We start from the raw sequence: 22,221 nt of genomic DNA on the forward strand, positions 1-22,221 counted from the left end.
TTTAAATTTCACATGGCAAGTAAGAAAAAGCAAAGATAGAGAAGGGATGAGATTAATGATAGCTGCCCACTGGAAAGGATGGGGGGAAACAGATCTCTCAGTGAAAGACTCAGAATTGGGAGTATGGGGGCTGAGGGAGAGAAGCCAAATCACAATATTAGTTTTAACATCTTGTTATCATATTCAAGAAACAATACAAACCAAGGATAGTAAATACACAGCCCTCATTCCAGGAATACAGTCTCTCAGAAGCATGAACACTTGAGCAAATGCAGGATGGAGGGAGGAGCGACGGGAGGACTGAAAGGATGTCAGGCCCAGGTTAGAGTGGTAACCTCTCCCCCTCTTAGTGGAGGAGGGACCCTGCCTGCTAGCACCACATTGGAAGGGATCTCCTGATCCAGAACCCCCATTTCTATCTACGAGGAGCTGGAGGAGTAGCTAGACTGGAGACTTGGGGGTTAGAGTTCAACAGCCAGGAGGACCCAGTTCCTGAGGAAAGGACAGTTGAGGAAGGGTTCAGAAGGTTTGGAAGAAGGCTGTCCTCTAAAGAAGACGCCCTCTGCATTCGATGGCCCCACAGCAGCAGAGCAGCTCCTTGCCTTCCACACTGCCCACCTCATAGTTGTAGTCCCAAGTAAGTTCTGTCCCAGCCCGGATTCTCCTGAAGAGGAAGAAAAGGATGGGGTGTGGTGAAGACAGCAGATAACCAGGCGCCTGGGGTTACAGAGTGCGTGGGAGCTAGATAAGAGGAGGAGGAGGCGCCCTTGGAATTTCAATAGCCCCTGCCCCTCCCCAATCCTGGGCTGCTTTTCCTACCCAACCATCCCCTTTCCTGACTCCCTCTTACTTGCTGGCAAAGAAGGCCACCCAGGGGAAGCGAAGATCATGAGTATCCACGAAGACATTCTGGACAAACAGGTTGGGGCTGCAACTGTGCTGTAGGTTTAAGGACAGGATCGAATAAGAAGCAAGGAAACAGAATCTGGCTTTATGGGGTGAGTGAGAGGTGGACAAAAACCGATGCCATTTGATCCTCCCCATCATAGCAGAGAAGTTTTGAAAGAAAGCTACCTCTTTAAGATCCTTTGAAATCAAGAATTTATAACAAGAAAAGTTGAGTTTATATAGTTGTATTAAAAGAACTAGCAATTTGAGGACCACAGGATAATCCAGCATCTAGAGGTGAGGGAGAGGGGTCTCACATTGAGGTAACGGCCCAGGTTGCCTTCAAGCTTGGCATCGATGATGTAGCAAGACTCCTCACCATCGTAGAACTGGCGAGTGTTCTTACGAACAGGAGCGCTCTCCCCTTTTTCCACGGAAGCCATGTTGGTTGATTTAATGGCAATCCCATGGGTTGATTTAAGAGCAAAGCCTCGGGTTGATTTTACTGCCACTTGGCGCTTCAATGGACCTGACAGGAAGGAGAACAGGGTCAGGACCTACCCCACTGTATGACTGGACATTCTACTCCCATTTTCTTTCTTTCTTTTTTTTTTAAGATTTTACTTTTTTCCTTTTTCTCCCCAAAGTCCCCCAGTACATAGTTGTATATTCTTAGCTGTGTATCCTTCTAGTTGTGGCATGTGGGATGCTGCCTCAGCGTGGCCTGATGAGTGGTGCCATGTCCGCACCCAGGATATGAACCGGCAAAACCCCGGGCCACCGCAGTGGAGCGCGCGAACTTAGCCACTCAGCCTTGGGGCTGGCCCCCCACCCCCATTTTCATCCCACCCATTGCAGCTGAGGAATAACAATAAGCTGAGACTCTGAGGCAAAGATTCTAGGTGGCAGTTTTTTCAAGTCGGATTAGATCTGGATAAAAGAGCGGAGGGAAAAAGAATAGGAAACTGGAAAGAAGAGAGGAAGGAGATGGGTCAAATAATATTAACAGTTTAGCTGGAAGTCAGGGAGCCCACCCAGAGAAGCTTCAACTCTTAGGATCTGAATTTTTCCCCCCTACTTCTTTAGCTTCCTTAAAAAAAATCCTTTATCTCAACTTTCCTACTGTTCCTTCCTATGACCCCCCCAAATTCTTCCCGACTACCAGACATGTTCTTCTTGTCCTCAAAGTCATCCCCTTCAGAGCCAGAGGAGATGGTCTGGATATCATCACTGTCAACCGCTGTGGCTGAAGTCTGACCAGCAGTGGGCTTTCGGCTGGTCCCACTTTCCCCCTCACTTTCTGTGCTGCTGGACAGTGTCAGGACATCCTGGGGAAGCAGAAGGGTGAGAAGGAAGAAAAGTAAATGGAGAGGGCCCCTTCAATTCCTTGTTCTTAGCTATGGTTAGACAGGAAAGGGCTGAGACTATACCAAGAGATGTGGGATGAAAATGAGGCAGGAAGTCAAGGCCAACGAAACAAGAAAAAAATCTAACGATACTTATGGTGAAGGACTTGATGAGGTGAGGAGAATGTTCCTTTACTCAGACTCTGAATAAAACAGAAGGCTGGGTAAGGTACAGCTTGAGAAAGTCACTTACATCAGGGTTGGACTGAGCAGAGGCCATGAGTCGTCGGCTCTGATGCATACTAGTCTTACTAGGTGGCCGGCGAAGTCCTTCAAGCTTCACAGGAGAAGGATTATAACCATAATTTCGAGAGCTTTCAGTAACTCTGATGGGAGGGGCGGGAATGAGAGGGAGTCAGGTTATTAGCTGTTTCTTAGGCTTCTTTTGTGGGCTTGAGAGAAGGCAGATTTGGATACAGGTCAAAAAGAGAGGCACTTACATTGACATCTTGTTTCGGTCATCGGGGTCCTGGAAAAGAGAGCAAGTGAAGGGTTAAATGGCTTCATGGTTCTAGGTAACAAATCTAACAATCAGACTTCATCTCAAATGACTCCAAAGACATTAGCCAGTGAGAGGTACACTATCTAGGGTGGGATGTGTGCAGAGAAATTACTCTGCAACTTGACAGCAATGATCATATTCTAATCAGGAAACCCCCCGGGGAGGGGTCTTTAACCCTTCTCAATGACAGGGCATAAAATGTTCATGGAAAACGCCATGGGCAGAGTCTTACAAGGGCAAGGGACACAGTTCACCACCTGTAATGTGGTTAAGTTTCAACATCATTAAAAATCTATTTAAAATCTATTCTTGTTTTTCTACTCTAATAGAAGGAAGCAATGATGTAGATAACTTGAAACAGCAATTAAAAAAACTTACTTACAAACCCTTCACTTTAGAATGAATGAGATACTATTCCCCCCAGCAGGGTGATTTTAAAATAATTTGGTTCTTTAAACAAACACTAGGAATGCGCTGGGTAGAGGGGGGACATAATCAGGTGTGCCACAGAAATATCCATCACGTAAATAATCTACACAGTGAGACTGCATGAAATTTGTCACTGCACCAAAGTTTACACAAAAGCCATTGATCTCAAGAGTTTTCTGCCACTGCTTACCTCTTTCTTGGCCTGCTTGATGTCTCCCTCATCCTTGAAGCCCAGCCCTGAGGTGGAGGCCTTCTCAGCCTCCCCTCTGCCTCCCCCAGCCCGGCCTTCCCCACCTTCGCTAGTCTTGAAAGATGAACGACTATCAGAGTCAGCAAAGCCACCTTCACTGACATTATTGCAGCTCAACCACGAAGCCACCTTATTCTTGGGTGTCTCTTCAGAGGAAGGTGGATTGCAGCCACCTATAGGGATTGATGGAGGGACAGGAATATGTGGGGGCCCAAGGTCTGGAGGGCGGGAATCCTTGGAAGCTGTCTCAGACACTCCATTCTCCTTCTGGCCCCGGGTCTGCCGCCGGGTAGCATAGCTGCGCCATACTGAGCTGGTGCTGAAGTCCTCATCCTTACAGAAGTTATCATCTGAGCTATCATCATTGGACTCTTCTGGGTCTTCTGTACCACTGTTGCCATCTTCCTGGTCCTTCAAGTCTACACCACTGCTGTCAGAGGAACAGGGGGCATCACTCTCATATCCTTCCTTGAAGTTCTCCACACTCTCGATATGGTCCAGATTGGCAAAGTACTCATCACCCATTTCCAGGCCCTCCTTGTCTGCAAAGTCATCTGTCAGGATTTTGCCTGGGAATGAAGAGAATCAAAGGCCTTCCAGGGTTACAAGGATCTTTCAGAAAGAATAAGGGTCATTCCACCACTATTCAGCCCACTGGGACAGAGTCAAAACACCTCCATTATGGTCTCTCATTTCTCTTTGATGATACCTCCTCTTCAGTGTCTTAATTATGAGAGTATGGGGAGCTTTCTGTAGTTTTAAATCTTGCCCTTTCTGCCTTCCCACTTTTACTCTTTACTTTGTTTACCACAAGAGTTCTCAGCTATGCTAAGAGATCTCTGGGTGGAGCAGAGTGACAGGGTAGAGCCATGTGGGAGACAGTGATACAGTGGACTATTAGTCTCTCCTCTGAAACATCACATCCACAATGTCATCCCTTTTTATCCTTGTCCTTGTGAAGCATTTTTGTCCCTTCCTGGCCAACTCAGACATGCAGATCAGTCATCATGTTCTTTACAGAAGAAAATCCTGGCCAATGCTTACTCCCAATTCACATTCAAGCATTTTATTCTTATGTTCAACTTGTCTCCAATTGAATTCCCCACCATGTCCTAACCCCAGAAAGCAATCCTTTTGTTTCATTACCAACCTGCGTAAATACAGACAAAGGAGCCTTTGGCAATGTCATCCAAGCAGCGGATACCCCAACCCTTGTTCTGTGTCTTGAATAGCTGTAGCCGAACCTGTAGTCCATGCTGCACCAACCGGTTTGTGCACATGTTTGGGTCACATTTGCAGCGTTTATTACACTCATAAACTCTGGGGGAAGGTTACAATAAAATCAATCATAACATGATCACCAGAGCATCCGTTAACTGCACAGAACTGTTATAATTCTTATGGTATCATCACTTACTAGGTAATGATCTAACTAAGTGGATTTACTGAACTGTCTATGCTCTTTGATTCATTTGGGAATATTCCCCAAAGAAATAATTCAGAAGGGAGAAAAGTGATTTATACAGATATTTATAGCACTATAGTTAATATTGGTGAATACCAGAATGCCTAACACCTGGAGTAAAGCTAAGCAAACTATGATATGAATACAAATTGAGAGCCATTAAAATAAGTAGATAGGCTATGTCAATTTGTGAAACAGATGCATACAGTAAAGATATGTGAGAAATGCAGAAGCCAATATAATAGATACTGAAAGGGAGTAAAGAGAAGAAACTGGAACTAAAGTTCACGGGATTCTTTCTTTTGGTAAAGTTGATTTTCATTCTTTTATTCAGTGACCATTTATTAAACACCAAGAACTGTGCTAGACACTAGGAACATACAATAATGGACAAGGTCATAATTTCTCCTCTCAGGGGACTCTTATTCTATCTAGTTTAAGGAATTTAACAACTTAGCTATTTGAAAAATAAACTATTGAAGTTAATCAAAGACCTCTAGGAAATATCAACATTAAAGGAAGATAATATAGTTATACTGAGAAAACTGTCTTTTCAGGTATCAATGTTTCTGCTCTATCTCTTGGCTGGCATTAGGATTTTACTTATTTCCTTGGTACGTAAATTTAAGGGAGACATTTATTTTTGAAAAGATGACAAAAGCACAATTAGTTGGTTGATGACATTACTTATATCCCTCTGGACAAAGATGGTAAGAGCAGCTTCTATTTACTGAACATATACTTTGTGTTTGGCATTATGTCAATGCTTATATACATTCTCTTTTTCTATCCTCAAAGCAGCCCTATGAGGGTTTTCTAACTTTAAAAAAAGTATTAAAGCGGGGCCGGCCCCGTGGCCGAGTGGTTAGGTTTGCGCGCTCCGCTGCAGGCGGCCCAGTGTTTCGTTGGTTCGAATCCTGGGCGCGGACATGGCACTGCTCATCAGACCACGCTGAGGCAGCGTCCCACATGCCACAACTAGAAGAACCCACAACAAAGAATATACAGCTATGTACCGGGGGGCTTTGGGGAGAAAAAGGAAATAATAAAATCTTTAAAAAAAAAAAAAAAGTATTAAAGCATAATATACATAGAGAAAAGTACACTTAAGTCTATAGCTCGACGAATCTTCACAAACTAAACACACCATGTAACCAGCACCACATCGAGAGATAGCTTGGTTAGGTTTCTTAAAACCCCACTGGGGATAGGGGGTATTAGTGTTCATATCCTCTGGTTATAACTGATAAAGCAGGATAAGCTTAGAAGAGACAAAGCCAGAATTTGAACTCTGGTCTAATCACCACCATATGAAACTTTCAGAGTAGCTATACTGAGTATCATTCATTCATTCAACAGAATTTGTTTGAGTGATTACTATGTGCCAGGAACTGGGTAAGTTAGCTGCTTGTGGTACAACGGTGAGCAAGACTGACAAGGTTCCTGCTCTCATGAAGCTTACATTCTAATGGAAAAGACAGAACAAAACAAGTGAATAAACGAAAGCAGTCACAGATGCTATAAAGGAGCCAAACAGGGTACTCAACGAGAATTAAGGGAGTGAAAATGACCTGGTTTTAGAGCAACCAGGAACGGTCTCTCTGAGGAGGTGAGATTACAGCTGAGAAGTCAAGGTTAAAGAAGATAGCCAAGCAAAGAACAGTGGAAGGATGCCAAGAAGAGGGGACAGTATGTACAAAGGCCCTCGAGGTAGGGTGGCAAACACTGGGTGAACTGGATCCAGGAAGTGAAGACTATCAGTGTGGCTGGAATAGTTCTGGAGCGAGAGAGATAACAGGAAGGGGCCAGATAGTACATGTCTTGTGATTTAAGATTAAAAGTCAGAATAAAATTCAAAGTGCACGGGACGCTATTAAAAAGTTTTAAGCAGGGTAGTGACATATTATTTGTAGTTATTTGAAAATATTTTTATGAAACATTTCAAACATGTAAAAAGGAGATAATGAACAATCATGTAGCTACCACCCAGCATTATCAAACATAAATATTGGTACAAGATTCAAATTTTTTGTTTATAATTAAAACATAAATGATACACTGATGCAACCAAAGCTAATAACTGCCTTTTCCTTTGTTTAGTTTTCAATATGCATTCAGCACAAACTCATCTCCTGTTTCCCCAGTACTCTCAATCTCCTCTGAAAATACTCAGACACATGAGGTTTTCTAGCAAACCCATTTTCCCAAGTCTCTCTTGTGGCAGATCTGACCCGCTCTCACGCTGGCTGCCCGCTACATGCAGTGCACAGCTGTGAGCCTGGAAGCCCCTTCACTCACTAGCATGTGGAATTCCCCTCACTCCTCTTCTGAGTTGGATCCTCCGTTTCCTGGATCAGTACGCCTTCCTCTCTCTTGACTTTCCCCCCATTTTGGTAAACATCTCCAGTTACTTTCTGAGAAGAATAATGGAAAATTTTGAGGTATTTTATGCCTAAAAAAATGTCTTTAGCCTACTTTAACACTTAACTGATTATTTGCCTGGGTTTAGAACTCTAGGTTTGAAATAATTTTCCCTTAAGAATTCTAAATAGATTCCTCAATTGCCATGTGTAGCTTCCAACGTTATTTTGAGAAGCCTGAAGTCATTTTGAGTCTGTATTTTTTTGTGCTCTATTGCTCTTCTCTAGAAGCATTTAGGATTTTCTCTTTGTCCTCAGTGTTCTGTGGACACAGTGATCATATTTTATTACCACGTGTTTTAGTGGGCATCTATTTTGATCCATTATGCTGGGACCTGATGGGCCCTTTGGTGTGGAAACAGACCCCTCAATTATGTAAAAATTTCTGAATTATTTCACTGACCCTTTTCTCCTCTCTTCTTCTGTTCTCTGTTAATTATGTATCTTGAACACTAAGCTTATTAGTTCACATGTTCATATATAACCAATTTGCCATATCACCTCCTCCTCTTTCATTTCCTCTTCTTTCCCTGACCTGTCTTTTTTTTCTGGTGAGGAAGATTGTCCCTGAGCTGACATCTGTTGCTAATCTTCCTCTTTTTGCCTGAGGAAGATTGGCCCTGAGCTAACATCTGTGCCAACCTTCCTCTGTGGGATGCCGCCACAGCTTGGCTTCATGAGCGATGTGTAGGTCTGTACCCAAGATCTGAACCCACAAACCCTGGGCTGCTGAAGTGGAACGTGTGAACTTAACCACTATGCCACTGGGCCAGCCCCTCCCTGACCTGTCTTCAATCTCACATGTTGGCTCTACCTCCTCTGTTCAATTTCTAAATACTGGAGAGCCCAGGGCTTACTCCTGGGATCCTTTATCTTACCTATTATCAATATTCTCTTTGGATAAACTCATCCGGGCTTTAAATACCACTCCTGTGCTGATGATTCCTAAATCTTTATGTCTAGCCCTTACACTTTTCTCCAGCAATCTCACTACCTTCTTGACATTTCTCCTCAGATTGTCTAACATGCACCTCAAACTTGACATGGCCAGAACAGAAGCTGAATTTCACTCAGACCTGCAATTCCTCTGGTCTTCCATTTCAGTAAAAAGTACCAACATCCACTTAGCTGCTCAGGTGTAACATTTAGGAATCATCCTTGATTCCTCACCTTCCCTTATACTCCACAGTCAAACTATCAAGTTGTGTAGCTCCACCTCCAAGTGCATCCCAAATCTATCCTTTCCTCCTCTTTTTGCTGAGGAAGACTGGCCCTGAGCTAACATCCATGCCCGTCTTCTACTACTTTATACACGGGACGCCTACCACAGCATGGCTTTTGCCAAGCAGTGCCATGTCCACACCCAGGATCCGAACCGGTGAATCCCAGGCCGCCAAGAAGCAGAAAGTGTGAACTTAACCACTGCGGCACCAGGCCAGCCTCGTATCCTCTTTCATCTCTACTGCCACCTTCATTCTAGTACAAGTCCCAGCAACAAGCACCTCTCACCTATATTCCTGTAATTATCTCCTAACTGGACTTATAAATTCTACTTTTGCTACCCTAAGATCTATTCTCCAAAAAGAAGCCAAAGTAATCTTCAAAAGGCTAATCACATCATTTGCCTGCTTAAAATTCTCTAACAGCTTTCTACTGCACCATGAATTTGATTCTAATTTTTGTTCTGATTTACAAAGCCCTATATAATCAAGTCCCTGCCTACTTCTCCTTTATGTACTCATCTCACTTACCAGAATAAACTATGATCTGTTAGGACATTCATACAGCTATGAAATTAAGGTCATCTTTTACCACCATAGAAAACTGCCAAACACTATTCAATCATTCTATGTCTTTACTTCAAGGAAAGTCCAAGGAAGAAGCAATTGCTGGGAATTCAGTAAAAAAGATTTAATTGCCCATTTCAGTTATTCTATTTTTGGTTCCACTTTTTAGATTCTGATGGTTCCTACAAGCTTAGAAAAACACGAAGAGTCTCGGAGGTGCTTCACTTTCCCCTGACTACTTACCCCGTGGGCAGACACTCTTCTAGTCTCTTGTACTGGTAGCCAGAGTTAGGGTTAATTTGGCCGCCTGGGGTGCAGGCTGTAGCCTGGATAGTTAGTTGATGGCAGGCACACTTGGACCTGTATGAGATAGAAGGGTACAACAGCTAAAGCTGTGAGCCTTTCTTTAGAGGCAAGAAGTACTAATAAAAGGATGGGGATAAGGTAGTGAAACTTCTTTTTCTTCTCTCATACACCTGAATGAGAAAGGAAAAGACAGAGTAAGAATATGACAGAGGGAGAATAAGATAAAGAGACAGAGAATGAAACAAAGTGGCAATTGAAAGCATAAGGAAGGGAAATAAAGGAAAAGGAAAAGAATCAGAGAAAGAAACAAACACAAGACACTTGTACCCAAGGTTATGCAGTGAGGCCAAGTCAGAGCCCTGCTTCTCTATCTCACAGCTTTCATGGAGGCCTTACCGCAGGAGCTCCAGCTGAGGGAGGAGTTAAGGGAGGTGGGGAAAGGGAAAAGGAGTGCAGATACAAAGCAAAGGAGGACGTGGAAAGAAAGGCAACCACAGTGAAGTTGGAGGTGGGGCCAGGGACTCCCCTGCCAACTCACTTGTCCCGGCACCCATCCTTGCAGTCACAGCCAACCAGAAATTCAGGGCCTGTGTTAATGAAAACACCCTTGCCCGGGATTCGTTCCTTGCTGTAGGCCACCTGGGGTGGGGGAGTTGTGTCAATCTCATTGACACAGGATAGGGGAACATCTTCCTTCCCATAGGTGATGTCCAAGATATAGTAAAAAGGCTTATAGGGCTGAAACTTCCGGTCCACAAGAACATACGGATCCAAACAGAACATCTCCAGGAAGAGAAAGTCACAGCCAGTCTCAAAAAGGTATCGTTCGATCTCCTGCATTGTCCGAAGGCAGAGGCCACAGGGTGTCTTATAGATAACATGAAAGCCCATCTTGCGGTTAACTCGGCGCCGGGCTGTCATCCGCCGGAAGTCATACAGCAGTGGAACTAGCAGAGGGTTCTTGCCCCGGTATTGCTCACTTCTCATAGGTCTGACTCGAGACAGACAAGTATAGCTACAGACATGAGGTAAGTAGAAAAGTTTCTCCATAGGGGCGCGGTAGGAGGGTTCCGCGGGGGCCCGCTCCAGCATGCCATGGAAGGCTGGAGGCGCTGGAGGCGCTGGAGGGGCTGGAGGAGCTGGAGGGGCTGGGGGTGCTGGGGCAGAGGTTGTTGAGCCTAAAGGTGATCTGCAAGTGAGATGCAAGAGATCAGATAAGACGGCAACAGGATCTCTCTGTCATATAATTACCCCTCCAGCTTGCTAAGCCACTTCTCTAATCTTTCAAATAGCTGTGCTCTTGTAGCTAAAGATGACACAAGATTTTTCTCTTGCCCTACCAAACCTGGACAATGAAAATGGCTTGGTTTACTCTTCACTGACTGATAATACCTCTATTTCAACAGTGTACCTTTTCCTAAAATTTTTTTGCCTGCGAATTATGGAAGTAGAGTCTGGTCTTCTACCAATTCTTTTTTTCCTGCTATGTGTCCTATAAATGTCCCTACTAACTCCCAGGATGCCATAAAAGAGACTATAGTGCTCCCTTTCTATTGTACCAATGATGATACCACATTCGATGATAAGTTTTAACAAATGACTTTCTGGTGATTTGGTATTTCTAGCCACCTAGTTTCTAATTCAATTATTTTTATGTTCTGTTTCCTGGAAATTTCCAAGGTTAAAGCTTTCTTTTCAAGTCCAAATTCTTCATCTTTATAACCTTAACCAAGCCCCTAGGAGCCAAGGAACCTCTCTATACAGTGACCACTCAGTCCACACTGCCAATCCCCCAACAGACAGTCTGAGATTTTCTCACCTGTACGTCTGGGTGATCCCAGGTTTCCCACCAGGGACATTTTCACTGAGTGCAGGGGACGTAGGGGAGGAATGACCAGAGCCCACAGATCCTGGCCGGAAGGAAGTGCTCTTTTTGGCTACCTGCTTCCGTGATTGGGCAAGCTGGCTTTCTAAGCTTCTAGCAGATTAGAGAAGAGATCACACAGTAAGGGATACAGAAAATACAATATGAAAGAAACTGGTGAAAAAGAAGGAACAGCACTCACTCACTGTCACCAGCCTGGGGGGACAGAGGTGGGGCAGGTGGGACAGGTTGGACAGGTGGGGCTGTAGGCTGTGAGGGCTCCACTGGCTTGAATTGGGTTCCAGTACTGGTCAGATCCTGGGTGTACTGGACCACAGGGCCTTTGCTCCTCACAGCACCTATAGGAAAAAGGAAATTGACCATTGAGAAGATGACAGCTGTGTCACTTATATTCATGCACATGCGTGATCCTCAATTTATATAATATCAAAACGCAGCAATAGAAACATTTTGAGTAAGTGCTAAGACCATCAGTTCTCATTATTTACACTAATGAGTGGAATGCTGGCATAGGCTGGCTTTGACTTAAATAATAGGACTTTATCTTCCTGCCTCAGACAATTTACATTAGTAATTATATCACCCTTTGATGAAGATTTTCAAAAATGCATTCTTTGATCAACTAATGTTGTCAGGAAAAATCAACCAGAAAGTATGCCAGGAACATAGAAAAACAAGAACAGTTTGGGCTTTAAAAAAATTGACCATAGATAACACACAAAGCAGATAATCCTGTGGATAAGAGAGGTAACTACTACCACCAATATCCCTAACCTAAGCCAGTTGTTTCCGATTTTTATGTGGTTGTTTAGAACGAATCAGAGTCATAGCATGTGAAGGCAGCACCACAAATCCATCATCACTACTGGAAACAACTCAGGGCACACGTCCTGTTTCCAATGAGTCAGTAGTGTCATCCTGGTAAACAAAGGATAACCATTGTATATAATCTCCTTTGCTGGTGTATCCATTTCTTTCCTCCCCCAGGGTATCTTTCAGGACATACCCATATTTGGACGTGTCCTGAGCTGTCCCCCTTGCTTCTTTTCCAGTGCAGACGCCGAGGATGTCTTCATGCTGAACATGGGCTCCAGCCGTGTAGAGCCTCGATAGATCCATTCACATCTTTTGTCATCCTAGGGGATTGGGAGGAAGGAAGGGTGGGGGAAATGAGTTAAAAGCTAGAATCTATGTTGCCATTTGTAGAGAATATACACTATGTGCATCCTTTCGGGATCTCCCTGATGAACCCCAAATTCCCTATCTCTTCAATAAACTTATGTGCCAGGCTTCATGACAGGCATCAGGAAGACAAAGAAAAACATATATTCCTTGTTTAAGAAATTACAGGAGAGGGGCTGGCCCCGTGGCGGAGTGGTTAAGTTCGTGCGCTCCGCTGCAGGTGGCCCAGTGTTTCGTTGGTTCGAATCCTGGGCGCGGACATGGCGCTGCTCATCAAACCACGCTGAGGCAGCGTCCCACATGCCACAACTAGAAGGACCCACAATGAAGAATATACAACTATGTACCGGGGGGCTTTGGGGAGAAAAAGGAAAAAGTAAAATCTTTAAAAAAAAAATTAAAAAAAAGAAAAAAGAAATTAATTACAGGAGAGACAGGTGTTTGTACTGAGTATGAGAGATGTAACAAGGATCATAAGGCCTTAGAGACAAATGGCTGAGATAGCTCAGAGAAGAAACATAATTCTAAGAAAGGCATAAGAGGGGAGAAAAGGATAGGTACAAGATCTTAGAGTTAAATTAGGTCTTGAGAGATCATCAAGACCTCCAATTCCAATTCCAAAACCCTAACCCTGGACAAATGGAACTAGCTGCCTTCTCTGCACCTACATACAATGTGAATACTCCTAGAGAAAAAAATACCCCCATGCAGATTAGTGTCATAACTAAAGTTAGGGAATTTATTTTCAACAACCACTTACAGAGGAACAAAAAGAAGAACAAAGTAAATTCTGACCCCAAATAGTGAAAACAGATAGGAAGATAAGAAAGAGGGAAAACTATAGAGTAGCTACAAAATCATCCTCATTATTGCCTCCTATGCTCCCACATCCCACCCTGACTCCTGCCTCCAAAAATCGAGGGAAGAACAGTACCAGGAAGAGGATCCTGACGAGGCTGCCATCCACCTCCTCGACTCGGGACTTCCACCATGTGCCTTCCCACTCTGTCTTGATAAGCTGGCCACTCTTGAGCAGCACCATGGGGCGATTGGGGTAAGCAGTGATATATTCCTCTATGAAGTCTCGGCAGGAGATGTCTTCTATGTCCTCCCAAGTCTTTTTCACTGTCCCAAGGAAGAAGCAGGGCTGAGACAGGGCAGGTAGGGCATGTCTTGATAGGGAAAAATGGTTGGCAAGGAGATGTTTGGTATTTTTCAAGTTGGGAGGAAGAGAAAAAATAAATGAAATCATAACCTCAAGAAAGGAACACCAAGACCACCTAAAAGTATTGAATCTAATGTGTAAATGCACATACAAATCAAGTAAATACTAAATAAGCAACATGCAAATATATGTGAGTCACTCATTTCATAAAAATGGATGTTTCTCCTTAGGAAAATTCAAGTGCAAATTCTTGCGAACTTGATACAAGTCTAGAGGTAATTAAAAAAAAGATCAGGTGGTATCATGAAATGGATAAAAAAAAAATTTATCCTTCCTTCTCATTCTCTATCAGGCTTTTAAGGGAGCTTGAATGCATGTACTGCCATGTTATATGGAAATACAGCAGTATTAGTTGACTCTTCTGCAATTAAAAACAGTTGCTTCTGCAGGAGTCTGTCCCCAAGGCAGAATCAGATGTAGCTAAAGCCTCCATCTAACACAGTTTCTGTAGAAAGCACTAAGCAGACTACAGATTTATACAAATGTTAGATGAAGCATGAGACTAGGAAAGAACTAACATCTTCTCAAACCTAAATCACTCAGAAATGAAATAAAAACACATCTACAATATGACGTAGATCTACCCAAGGTCAGTCATGATCTGGTGTCTCGCTCTGGATATAAACACCTAGTACTAAAGGTGAGCAATAAAACTGTATCTCCCAAAGGACATTAATCAAACTCATGCTCTTCGAGACTGAAGCTCCAAAAACATAGGGTTTTTCACTTGGTTGTCTTAAGAGGAAACACAAGGTAGAGGAGGAAATGGATAGAACTCTGGAAGAAAGGAGGGACACTCACGTGGCCGGCAAATGGGATACAGTTCAGATTGTGTGACATAGGAAGCATAGCCATCATCAAAAAAAATGAGAAACCTGTAAGGAAGAGTGATGGCAGAAAGATCAGGGGGTTATGATATTTAACATAACCTACGGAAATTATCTTACAGCTTCCACTCCTCTGGGTCACAAACAGGACACGCTCCAGGGAACATGTTCCAGTGTACTACTTTCTCCTCTTATTTTTTCTTCCCAGACTGAGTTAAGAATATTCCCTTAATCTAACCAACGTATCCCTACTTTTTCAAAAGCTATTTATTCTTGTTCCACTATCAGATTTCTATTCTACTGAAAACCATTTAGTCCCCATTTCACTTCTTCCTTCTTATGAATTCCCTATCCCCCTATTAATCAATCCTCATTACCCTCCTAGTTTTCCTCCAAGTTTTCTCCTTGAGAAAAGGAAAAAAAAAAACAGAAAAAGGAGAAGGAAAGAATCACCCACGTGACACCTGTGGCAAAGAAAGAGAAAGGGTTTCTGGCCACTGGGGACTAAGAACACAAAAGCTAATTGTGAGATCCGGACTATGGCTTGGAACAAGGCAGGTGTTGTGCTCCCGGCCTCCACTCTCTTTACAATCCTCTGTCCAGGTACCTGAGCTTGTTTTTGACGTTTGGTGTCTCAGCTACAATGCCAGCATAGAGCCAGACCTGATTCCCATCTTTGTATTTGGCCACCACTCGACTGCCCACATACAGCTTGTCAGCAGGAGGGTGGTAATCATAGGCAATATGGTTCCCCGACAGTAAACTCTTTCCTTTGTTGTCAAATTTCACCTTGTACTTCTTTCCTGGCCCTGAGTAAAAGGGAAAGATAAACAAAAATTTTAAAAACTCATCAGTTTCTGTGTAAATCCTGGCTGCTAGGTGACAGACAAAAGGCAAGGCTGTGGGGAAAAGAAACAATCAGCAATGGAGACCTGCAGGTTGCCTTTCATTAGTTCTTCCTCTAGCTTGAACATACCAACCGTCTGGATGGCAATAAGGGTGCCTTTGTGCCATGTTTTAGTTCTCTTCTTGCCCAGGATGCGCATGCTGACTATCAGGTCACCATCTTTGCTCAATTCTCCAGACATCTGACTCAAGGTTCCTATGGAAGAAAGCAAAGTGTTTCTAAAGAGATATGGCATCGATTGGGGAGAGAATGGAAAAGTAAAGAGGCTAGTTGGGTAATCAAGCAAAATGGGGTAATCTTTGATCCTTAGCCATTTTTGCTGCTCTCTTGGCCAATGGCAGAAACAAAAGACACAGGTGACTCAACTGTTCATGTTAACAGGAAAACCTGAATAATTGCAATTCACATGTAACTCAAGAACATCTCACTTTAACCAAATGTTTCCAACTCCGTTTTTTTTTTTTTAAGCAAGATTAGCCCTGAGCTAACATCTGCTGCCAATCCTCCTCTTTTTGCTGAGAAAGGCTGGCCGTACTTTATACGCAGGATGCTTACCACAGTATGGCTTGCCAAGCAGTGCCATGTCCGCACCCAGGATCCGAACCAGTGAACCCTGGGCCACCGAAGTGGAAAACGCACACTTAATCGCTGCGCCACTGGGCCAGCCCTCCAACTCCTTATTAACAACAATATTAACTACCACTCATTGAATGCTATGTAGCATTTATAAAACATTTTCCCATAGGAGATTTATTAACAGCCCCATTCAACAAACAAAGCTTCCTTGAGACCTCTTTATATGAGTCTGAGTTACTCTCTTCTCTCTAATCCCCATCTAGAAGTAGTCGTCATGAGCATGGGGCTAAAAAGGTATTTGGATAAAACCATCACAGACTGGAAAATCAGCAGACAAATGACTTAAGCAGACAACAAGGAAAACAAAATCACAAATCATCTTATACTGACTTATACAGCCTGTGGTGTTAAAAGAACTCAACAGAGGTAGAGAAGGATTCTGAGATGCTAAAACAAAGCTAGTTATTCATGAAATCTCTGTAGGAATTCACCCCCAACCTGTAACAAGGCACCTCCTGACCCTAACCTTTATGTAAATCCTGGGAACTGCTCTTCTTGTTGACAGCATCCATGAACTTCTGGACATCTTGAGCCGACTTTCTTAAGGCAGCCATAGCTTCACGGAGCTGTGAGGAAGAGGATGAGGGAGACAAATTTTAAAACAGGTGTATGGGTTAGAAATAACTTGAGAATAAGAACTTGTCTTTCAAAAAACAAAACAGAATGAGCTATGTTTGGAAGCTTACGGTTACTTTATCAGGCAAAACTGCCCTTTCTTACAAATTTGGTTCAGAAATCAGCTTTAGGGAGCTCTCCTTGACTAATCTCACCTAGATGATCTCTACCAAACTCTACGTTCATATAGTGCTCAGTGCATTTATCTCTAAGTATCCTCTTTCGCATTCTTAGAACATCTACTAGAGGACTACAACCCACAAGGCTGATTACAGGATGAATGATTATCAATGGCTGAATCGACTGACTGGTCAGGCCACAAGCTTGTCCCATTTTCAATTCTTATCTCTCACCCTTCCCTTACCTATTCCAACTCACCTTCTGGTCTTTCGGAGTTCTGCTCCCAGCATCACCTATGGATGAGAAGTCTCTAATGAGTGTAAGAGACTTATATCAGAATTTCCAAGAAATCAGGAACTAAGCTACTTAAAAGCATCATTATGGAAGCATTATCAGTAACAACTGAAAACCAGATATAGATATATATATATACATATGTCAAAGTACCAAGAGAGTCCAGAAAGACACACAGCAAGGAGGTGACAGTGCTTACCTGGGCAAAGAGTACTGAGACAGGGAGTAGTCTAGGAGATTTGGGGTTTTCACTGTATATTTGAATTTTTATAATTACTTATGGATTATATGAATGATTTGAAAAATGGGATGTAGTCAGTGAATTAAGCAAAAATGTTTACTCTTGAGCACTGCTGAGCAACAGAATTTCCTGCTATGATAGAAATGTTCTGTATCTACACTGTCCAATCTGTTAGCACTTGCCTACTAAGTACATGAAATGTGGCTAGTGCAACTGAGGACATGAATTTTAAATTTCATTAAAAAAATTTGTTTTTAAATTCGGGTATAATTCATATACTAAAAAATTTACCCTTTTAAAATGTTTAATTCAGTAGTTTTTAGTATATTCACAAGGTTGTACAACTGTCACCACCAATTCCAGAACATTTTCATCATCCCAAAAAGAAACCCCACTAATAAGCATGGGGTTTCTTTTTGGGGTGATAAAAATACCCATTAGCAATAACTTCTCATTTCACCCTCCCCTCAATTCTCTCAGTAAGCACATATCTACTTTCTCTCTCTATGGATTTGTCTATTGTGGACATTTCATATAAATGGAGTCATACTATATGTGGTTCATCATACAAGGTTCATCTATCACGCAGCAATTATCAGTACTTCATTCCTCTTTATGGCTAAATAACATTCCAGGGTATGGATACACCATATTTTGTTTACCTATTCATCAGCTGATGGACATTTGGGTTGTTTCCACTTTTTGGCTATTATGAATACACTGATACGAACATTTGCGTATGAGGGTTTTTTTGTGTGTGTGTGTGATGAGGAAGATTCGCCCTGAGGTAACCTCTGTGCCAATCTTCCTCTAATTTTTAGTATGTGGGCCGCCAGCACAGCATGGCTGCTAACAGAGCAGTGAAGGTCCATACTCAGGAAGTGAACCCAGGCTGCTGAAGTAGAGTGCGCTGAACTTAACCACTATGCCACTGGGGCTGGCCCTCATTGTATGAGTTTTTGTGTGGACATACGTTCTCTTTTCTCTTGGGTATACTGCTAGGAGTGGGAGTGCTGGGTCATACGGTAATTCTATGTTTAACCTTTTGAGGAAGCGAAAGACTTTTCCAAAGTGGCTGTACCATTTTACATTCCTACAAGGAATTTAGAGGGCTCCAATTTATCCACATCTTTATCAACACTTGTTATTCTCTTTTATAGCCATCCTAATGAACATAAAGTGGTTTTGACTTGCATTCCCCTAATGACCAATGATGTTCAGCATCTTTTCATGTACTTATTGGCCATCTACACATCTTCTTTGAAGAAATATCTATTCATATCCTTTGCCCATTTTTTAACTAGGTAATTTGTCTTTTTATTCTTGAGTTGTAAGAGTTCTTTTTTAAAAAAAATTTATTTTTTATTGCAGTAACAGTGTTTATAACATTATACAAATTTCAGGTGTACATCATTACATATTTTGATTTCTGTGTAGATTACAACATGTTCACCACCCAAAGACTAATTACAATCCAGTACCACACACACGTGCCTAATCACCTTCCTTCCTCCCCCTTTCCCCTCTGGTAACCACCAATCCAATCTCTGTTTCTATGTGTTTGTTTGGTGGTGTTTTTATCTTCTACTTATGGGTGGGATCATGTGGTAGTTGACTTTCTCCCTCTTATTTCACTTAGCATAATGCCCTCAAGGTCTACCCATGTTGTCACAAATGGCCAGATTTCATCGTTTCTTATGACTGAGTAGTATTCCATCATGTATAAATACCACATCTTTATCCATTCGTCCTTTGATGGGCACCTAGGTTGCTTCCAAGTCTTGGCTATCGTGAATAATGCTGCGATGGAACACAGGGGTGCATATATCTTTATGCATTCATGTTTTCACGTTCTTTGGATAAATACCAAGCAGTGGAATAGCTGGATCATATGGTAGATCTACTTTTGATTTTTTCAGGAATCTCCATACTTTTTTCCATAGTGGTTTGTACTCCCACCAGCAGTGTATGAGGCTTCCCTTCTCTCCACATCTTCTCCAACACTTACTGTTTCCTGTCTTGTTAATTATTGCCATTCTGACAGGAGTGAGGTGCTATCTCATTGTAGTTTTGATTTGCATTTCCCTGATAGTTAATGATGTTGAACATCTTTTCATGTGCCTGTTGGCCATCTGTATATCTTCTCTGGAGAAATGTCTGTTCAGATCTTTTGCCTATTTTTTAACTGGGTTGTTAGTTTCTTCATTGTTGTGTGAGTTCTGGAAAATACTAGACCCTTCACATGTCACATAACTTAAATAGCCACATGTGAATAACAGCTACTGTACTGGACAGTGCTGTTTCAGAGATCTGGAACATATATTTAAAAATGGAAAGCAATGGTGGTAATCATTTCACAATATATACAAATATCAAATCATTATGTTTTACATTTTAATACAATGTTATATGTCAGTTACGTCTCAATAAAACTGGGGAAAAAAGGTAAGAAAAAATAAAAAACAAAAATAGAAAGCAATGTAAACATTCTCAAATAACAAAATGGTTAAATAAACTGTAACATATCTAAATGAGGTCATAAAGAATCTTCAATAACATGAGGCAATGCTAGTTATATATTAAGTTTTAAAAATTAGGACACAAAATTATTTATTTGATATGAACCCAACCTTGTAGAGAATACACAGACACACACCTGTGCATGTGCACACATTTCTCAAAAAGCTGTGAATATGGTGTTTGATTAAATATGTGTTATCTTAGAATTCAACAGCTTTACTGTAAAAGGCTTCAAAACATATACTTTATATATGAGGAAGGATAGTTATTAATCTTGTAGGGCTTTTATTTTTATTTTCAAAATACATCCATGTGGTAAAAAATTCAAACATAATAAAAGGACACACGGTGAAAAATAAGTCTTCCTCCCACTCCGCTTCTAGTTACTCTCCTCAGAAATAACCAATATTTATCAGTTTCTTTTGTGGCCAGAGATACTCTGTAAACGTACACACGTATTCTTGCCCCTGCCCCATCCTTTTACTCATACTCAACATGCAGTTTTTATGTTGCTTTTTGTCTCCAGGCTTAAAATATCCAGGAAAGTATTCCTTATCAGTACCTAAAAATCTGTCTGATTCTTTTTTTCCCCGTTTTTTTTACGGTGGCAAAATACACACAACATAAAAACTACCACCTTAACCATTTTTAAGCATACAGTTCAATGGTATTAAGCACATTCATATCATTGTGCAACCATCACCACCATCCATATCCAGAACTTTAGGTCATCAAGCTAAGACATGGGGAACAGAACAGCGGGAGCATAAGGGAGTACAGGAGACATCAGTTCAAAGTGATCAAGGTAGTAATCTGTGCAAAAGGCCTGAATTAAATGTCAAGCTCTGCTAAAAATATAAGCAGAAACTTTATGCCAATAAATGGAAACCTTACACAAAATGGATAAATTACCAGAAAACTACAAATTACCAAAACTGACTCAAAGAAATAGAAAAGCTCTGCACAAAGAAAACAGAAACCTCCATCACTTTATGGGCAAATTCTATCAAACATTCAAGGAACAGATAACTCCAATCTTGCAAACACTTCACAAGAATTAAAACAAGAAATATTGCCTATTTCATTCAACAAGGCCACCAAAATCTCATTATTAAAAACCACAGAAGGATAGTCCAAAAAATAAAGAAAGAAAATTATAGGGCTATCTCTGTTACAGAAGTGAAGATGTAAAAATCCTAAATACCAGCACAACAAATCCAGCAATGTTTTAAAAAGATAATATCACATTCAAGTTGGATTTACCCAAGGACTATAAGGTTGGCATAATATTAGAAATTTTAATAATGTAATTCATTACATTACTAGATGTAAAGGAAAACACAATAAACTTACTAGAGGTAAAAGGTATATTCAATAAAATCAACATCTGTGATAAAAATATCACCATCATGATAAAAACTCCCAGCAAACTAAGAACAGAAGACAAGTTCTATTACCTGATAAATGACACATACAAAAACCTGTAACAAGCAATTAGCCTTAATGGTCTAAGTCGAAAACATTCCCTTTAAAACAAGTAACAAGACAGGGAAGCCCATCATCATCACTCACATTTAACATTATACTAAAGGTCCTAGCTGGTGAAATATGACAAGAAAAATAAAAGACTTATCTTTCATAAATAAAGGAAAGGAAGAGAAACTGCAATTATTTTCAGATGACAGTCTACATAGAAAACCTAAATGAATCCATAGAAATAAAAATTTACTAAGATTGCTAGATACAAAAATCAATATGCAAAAGTCAACTGCATGTCTATACACCAGCAACAACTAATTAGGAATGTAGTTTTCCAAAAAAGGTATTTTTGGGGGCCAGCCCTGTGGCCAAGTGGTTAAGTTCGTGTGCTCCACTGCAGCGACCCAGGGTTTTGCTGGTTCAGATCCTGGGCGTGGACATGGCACTACTCATCAAGCTGAGGCAGCATCCCATCTGCCACAAGTAGAAGGACCCACAACTAAAAATGTGTAACTATGTACGGGGGGGCTTTGGGGAGAAAAAGGAAAAAATAAAATCATTGGAAAAAAAGGATATTTTTGTGGCTACTGAAAGTGTGTAAAATCTCACAAAAGATGTGCAAGCTTTCCACAGAGAAAATCGATCAACCTTACTGAAAAACGTTAAGGACTAAACAAATGGTTTTTGTGTAGAAGAATTAAATAGTACGAAACTATCAACTATCCTGAAATTCATCTTTTAATAATGTCAATAGTTTTTGGGTGTTCTTTTGGTGGGGGAGTGGGGAACATGATAAGCGGACTCTCTCTCACACACACACACACACATATATAAGTA

General features: G+C 41.5%; 1 protein-coding gene across 7 annotated transcripts in view; it reads right to left on the reverse strand.

The window, feature by feature from the left end:
* Window positions 1-157: 157 nt before the first annotated feature.
* SETDB1 (SET domain bifurcated histone lysine methyltransferase 1) overlaps window positions 158-22,221 on the reverse strand; it is a 32,968-nt gene continuing 10,904 nt past the window's right edge. For 2 of the 7 annotated variants that reach the window (XM_008514946.2, XM_008514944.2), the window contains exons 4-22: window positions 17,109-17,143; window positions 16,582-16,681; window positions 15,549-15,674; window positions 15,180-15,381; window positions 14,547-14,620; window positions 13,455-13,645; window positions 12,345-12,474; window positions 11,520-11,676; window positions 11,273-11,431; window positions 9,992-10,642; window positions 9,391-9,507; window positions 4,626-4,795; window positions 3,416-4,044; window positions 2,735-2,763; window positions 2,488-2,620; window positions 2,051-2,216; window positions 1,206-1,417; window positions 851-939; window positions 158-664 (exon numbers count right to left, since the gene is read on the reverse strand). In XM_008514946.2, coding sequence (XP_008513168.2) covers window positions 547-664; window positions 851-939; window positions 1,206-1,417; window positions 2,051-2,216; window positions 2,488-2,620; window positions 2,735-2,763; window positions 3,416-4,044; window positions 4,626-4,795; window positions 9,391-9,507; window positions 9,992-10,642; window positions 11,273-11,431; window positions 11,520-11,676; window positions 12,345-12,474; window positions 13,455-13,645; window positions 14,547-14,620; window positions 15,180-15,381; window positions 15,549-15,674; window positions 16,582-16,681; window positions 17,109-17,143 — 3,488 coding nt within the window. In that variant the 3' untranslated portion in view covers window positions 158-546. Of the gene's footprint in view, window positions 665-850; window positions 940-1,205; window positions 1,418-2,050; window positions 2,217-2,487; window positions 2,621-2,734; window positions 2,764-3,415; window positions 4,045-4,625; window positions 4,796-7,238; window positions 7,355-9,390; window positions 9,508-9,991; window positions 10,643-11,272; window positions 11,432-11,519; window positions 11,677-12,112; window positions 12,257-12,344; window positions 12,475-13,454; window positions 13,646-14,546; window positions 14,621-15,179; window positions 15,382-15,548; window positions 15,675-16,581; window positions 16,682-17,108; window positions 17,144-22,221 lie in introns of those variants that run through there. The other 5 variants (XM_070607082.1, XM_070607081.1, XR_011536528.1 and 2 more) reach the window with 4 other exon arrangements.

The sequence above is a fragment of the Equus przewalskii genome, unplaced genomic scaffold (genome assembly GCF_037783145.1).
Source record: "Equus przewalskii isolate Varuska unplaced genomic scaffold, EquPr2 ChrUn-10, whole genome shotgun sequence".
In the NCBI taxonomy this organism is placed as follows: domain Eukaryota; kingdom Metazoa; phylum Chordata; class Mammalia; order Perissodactyla; family Equidae; genus Equus; species Equus przewalskii.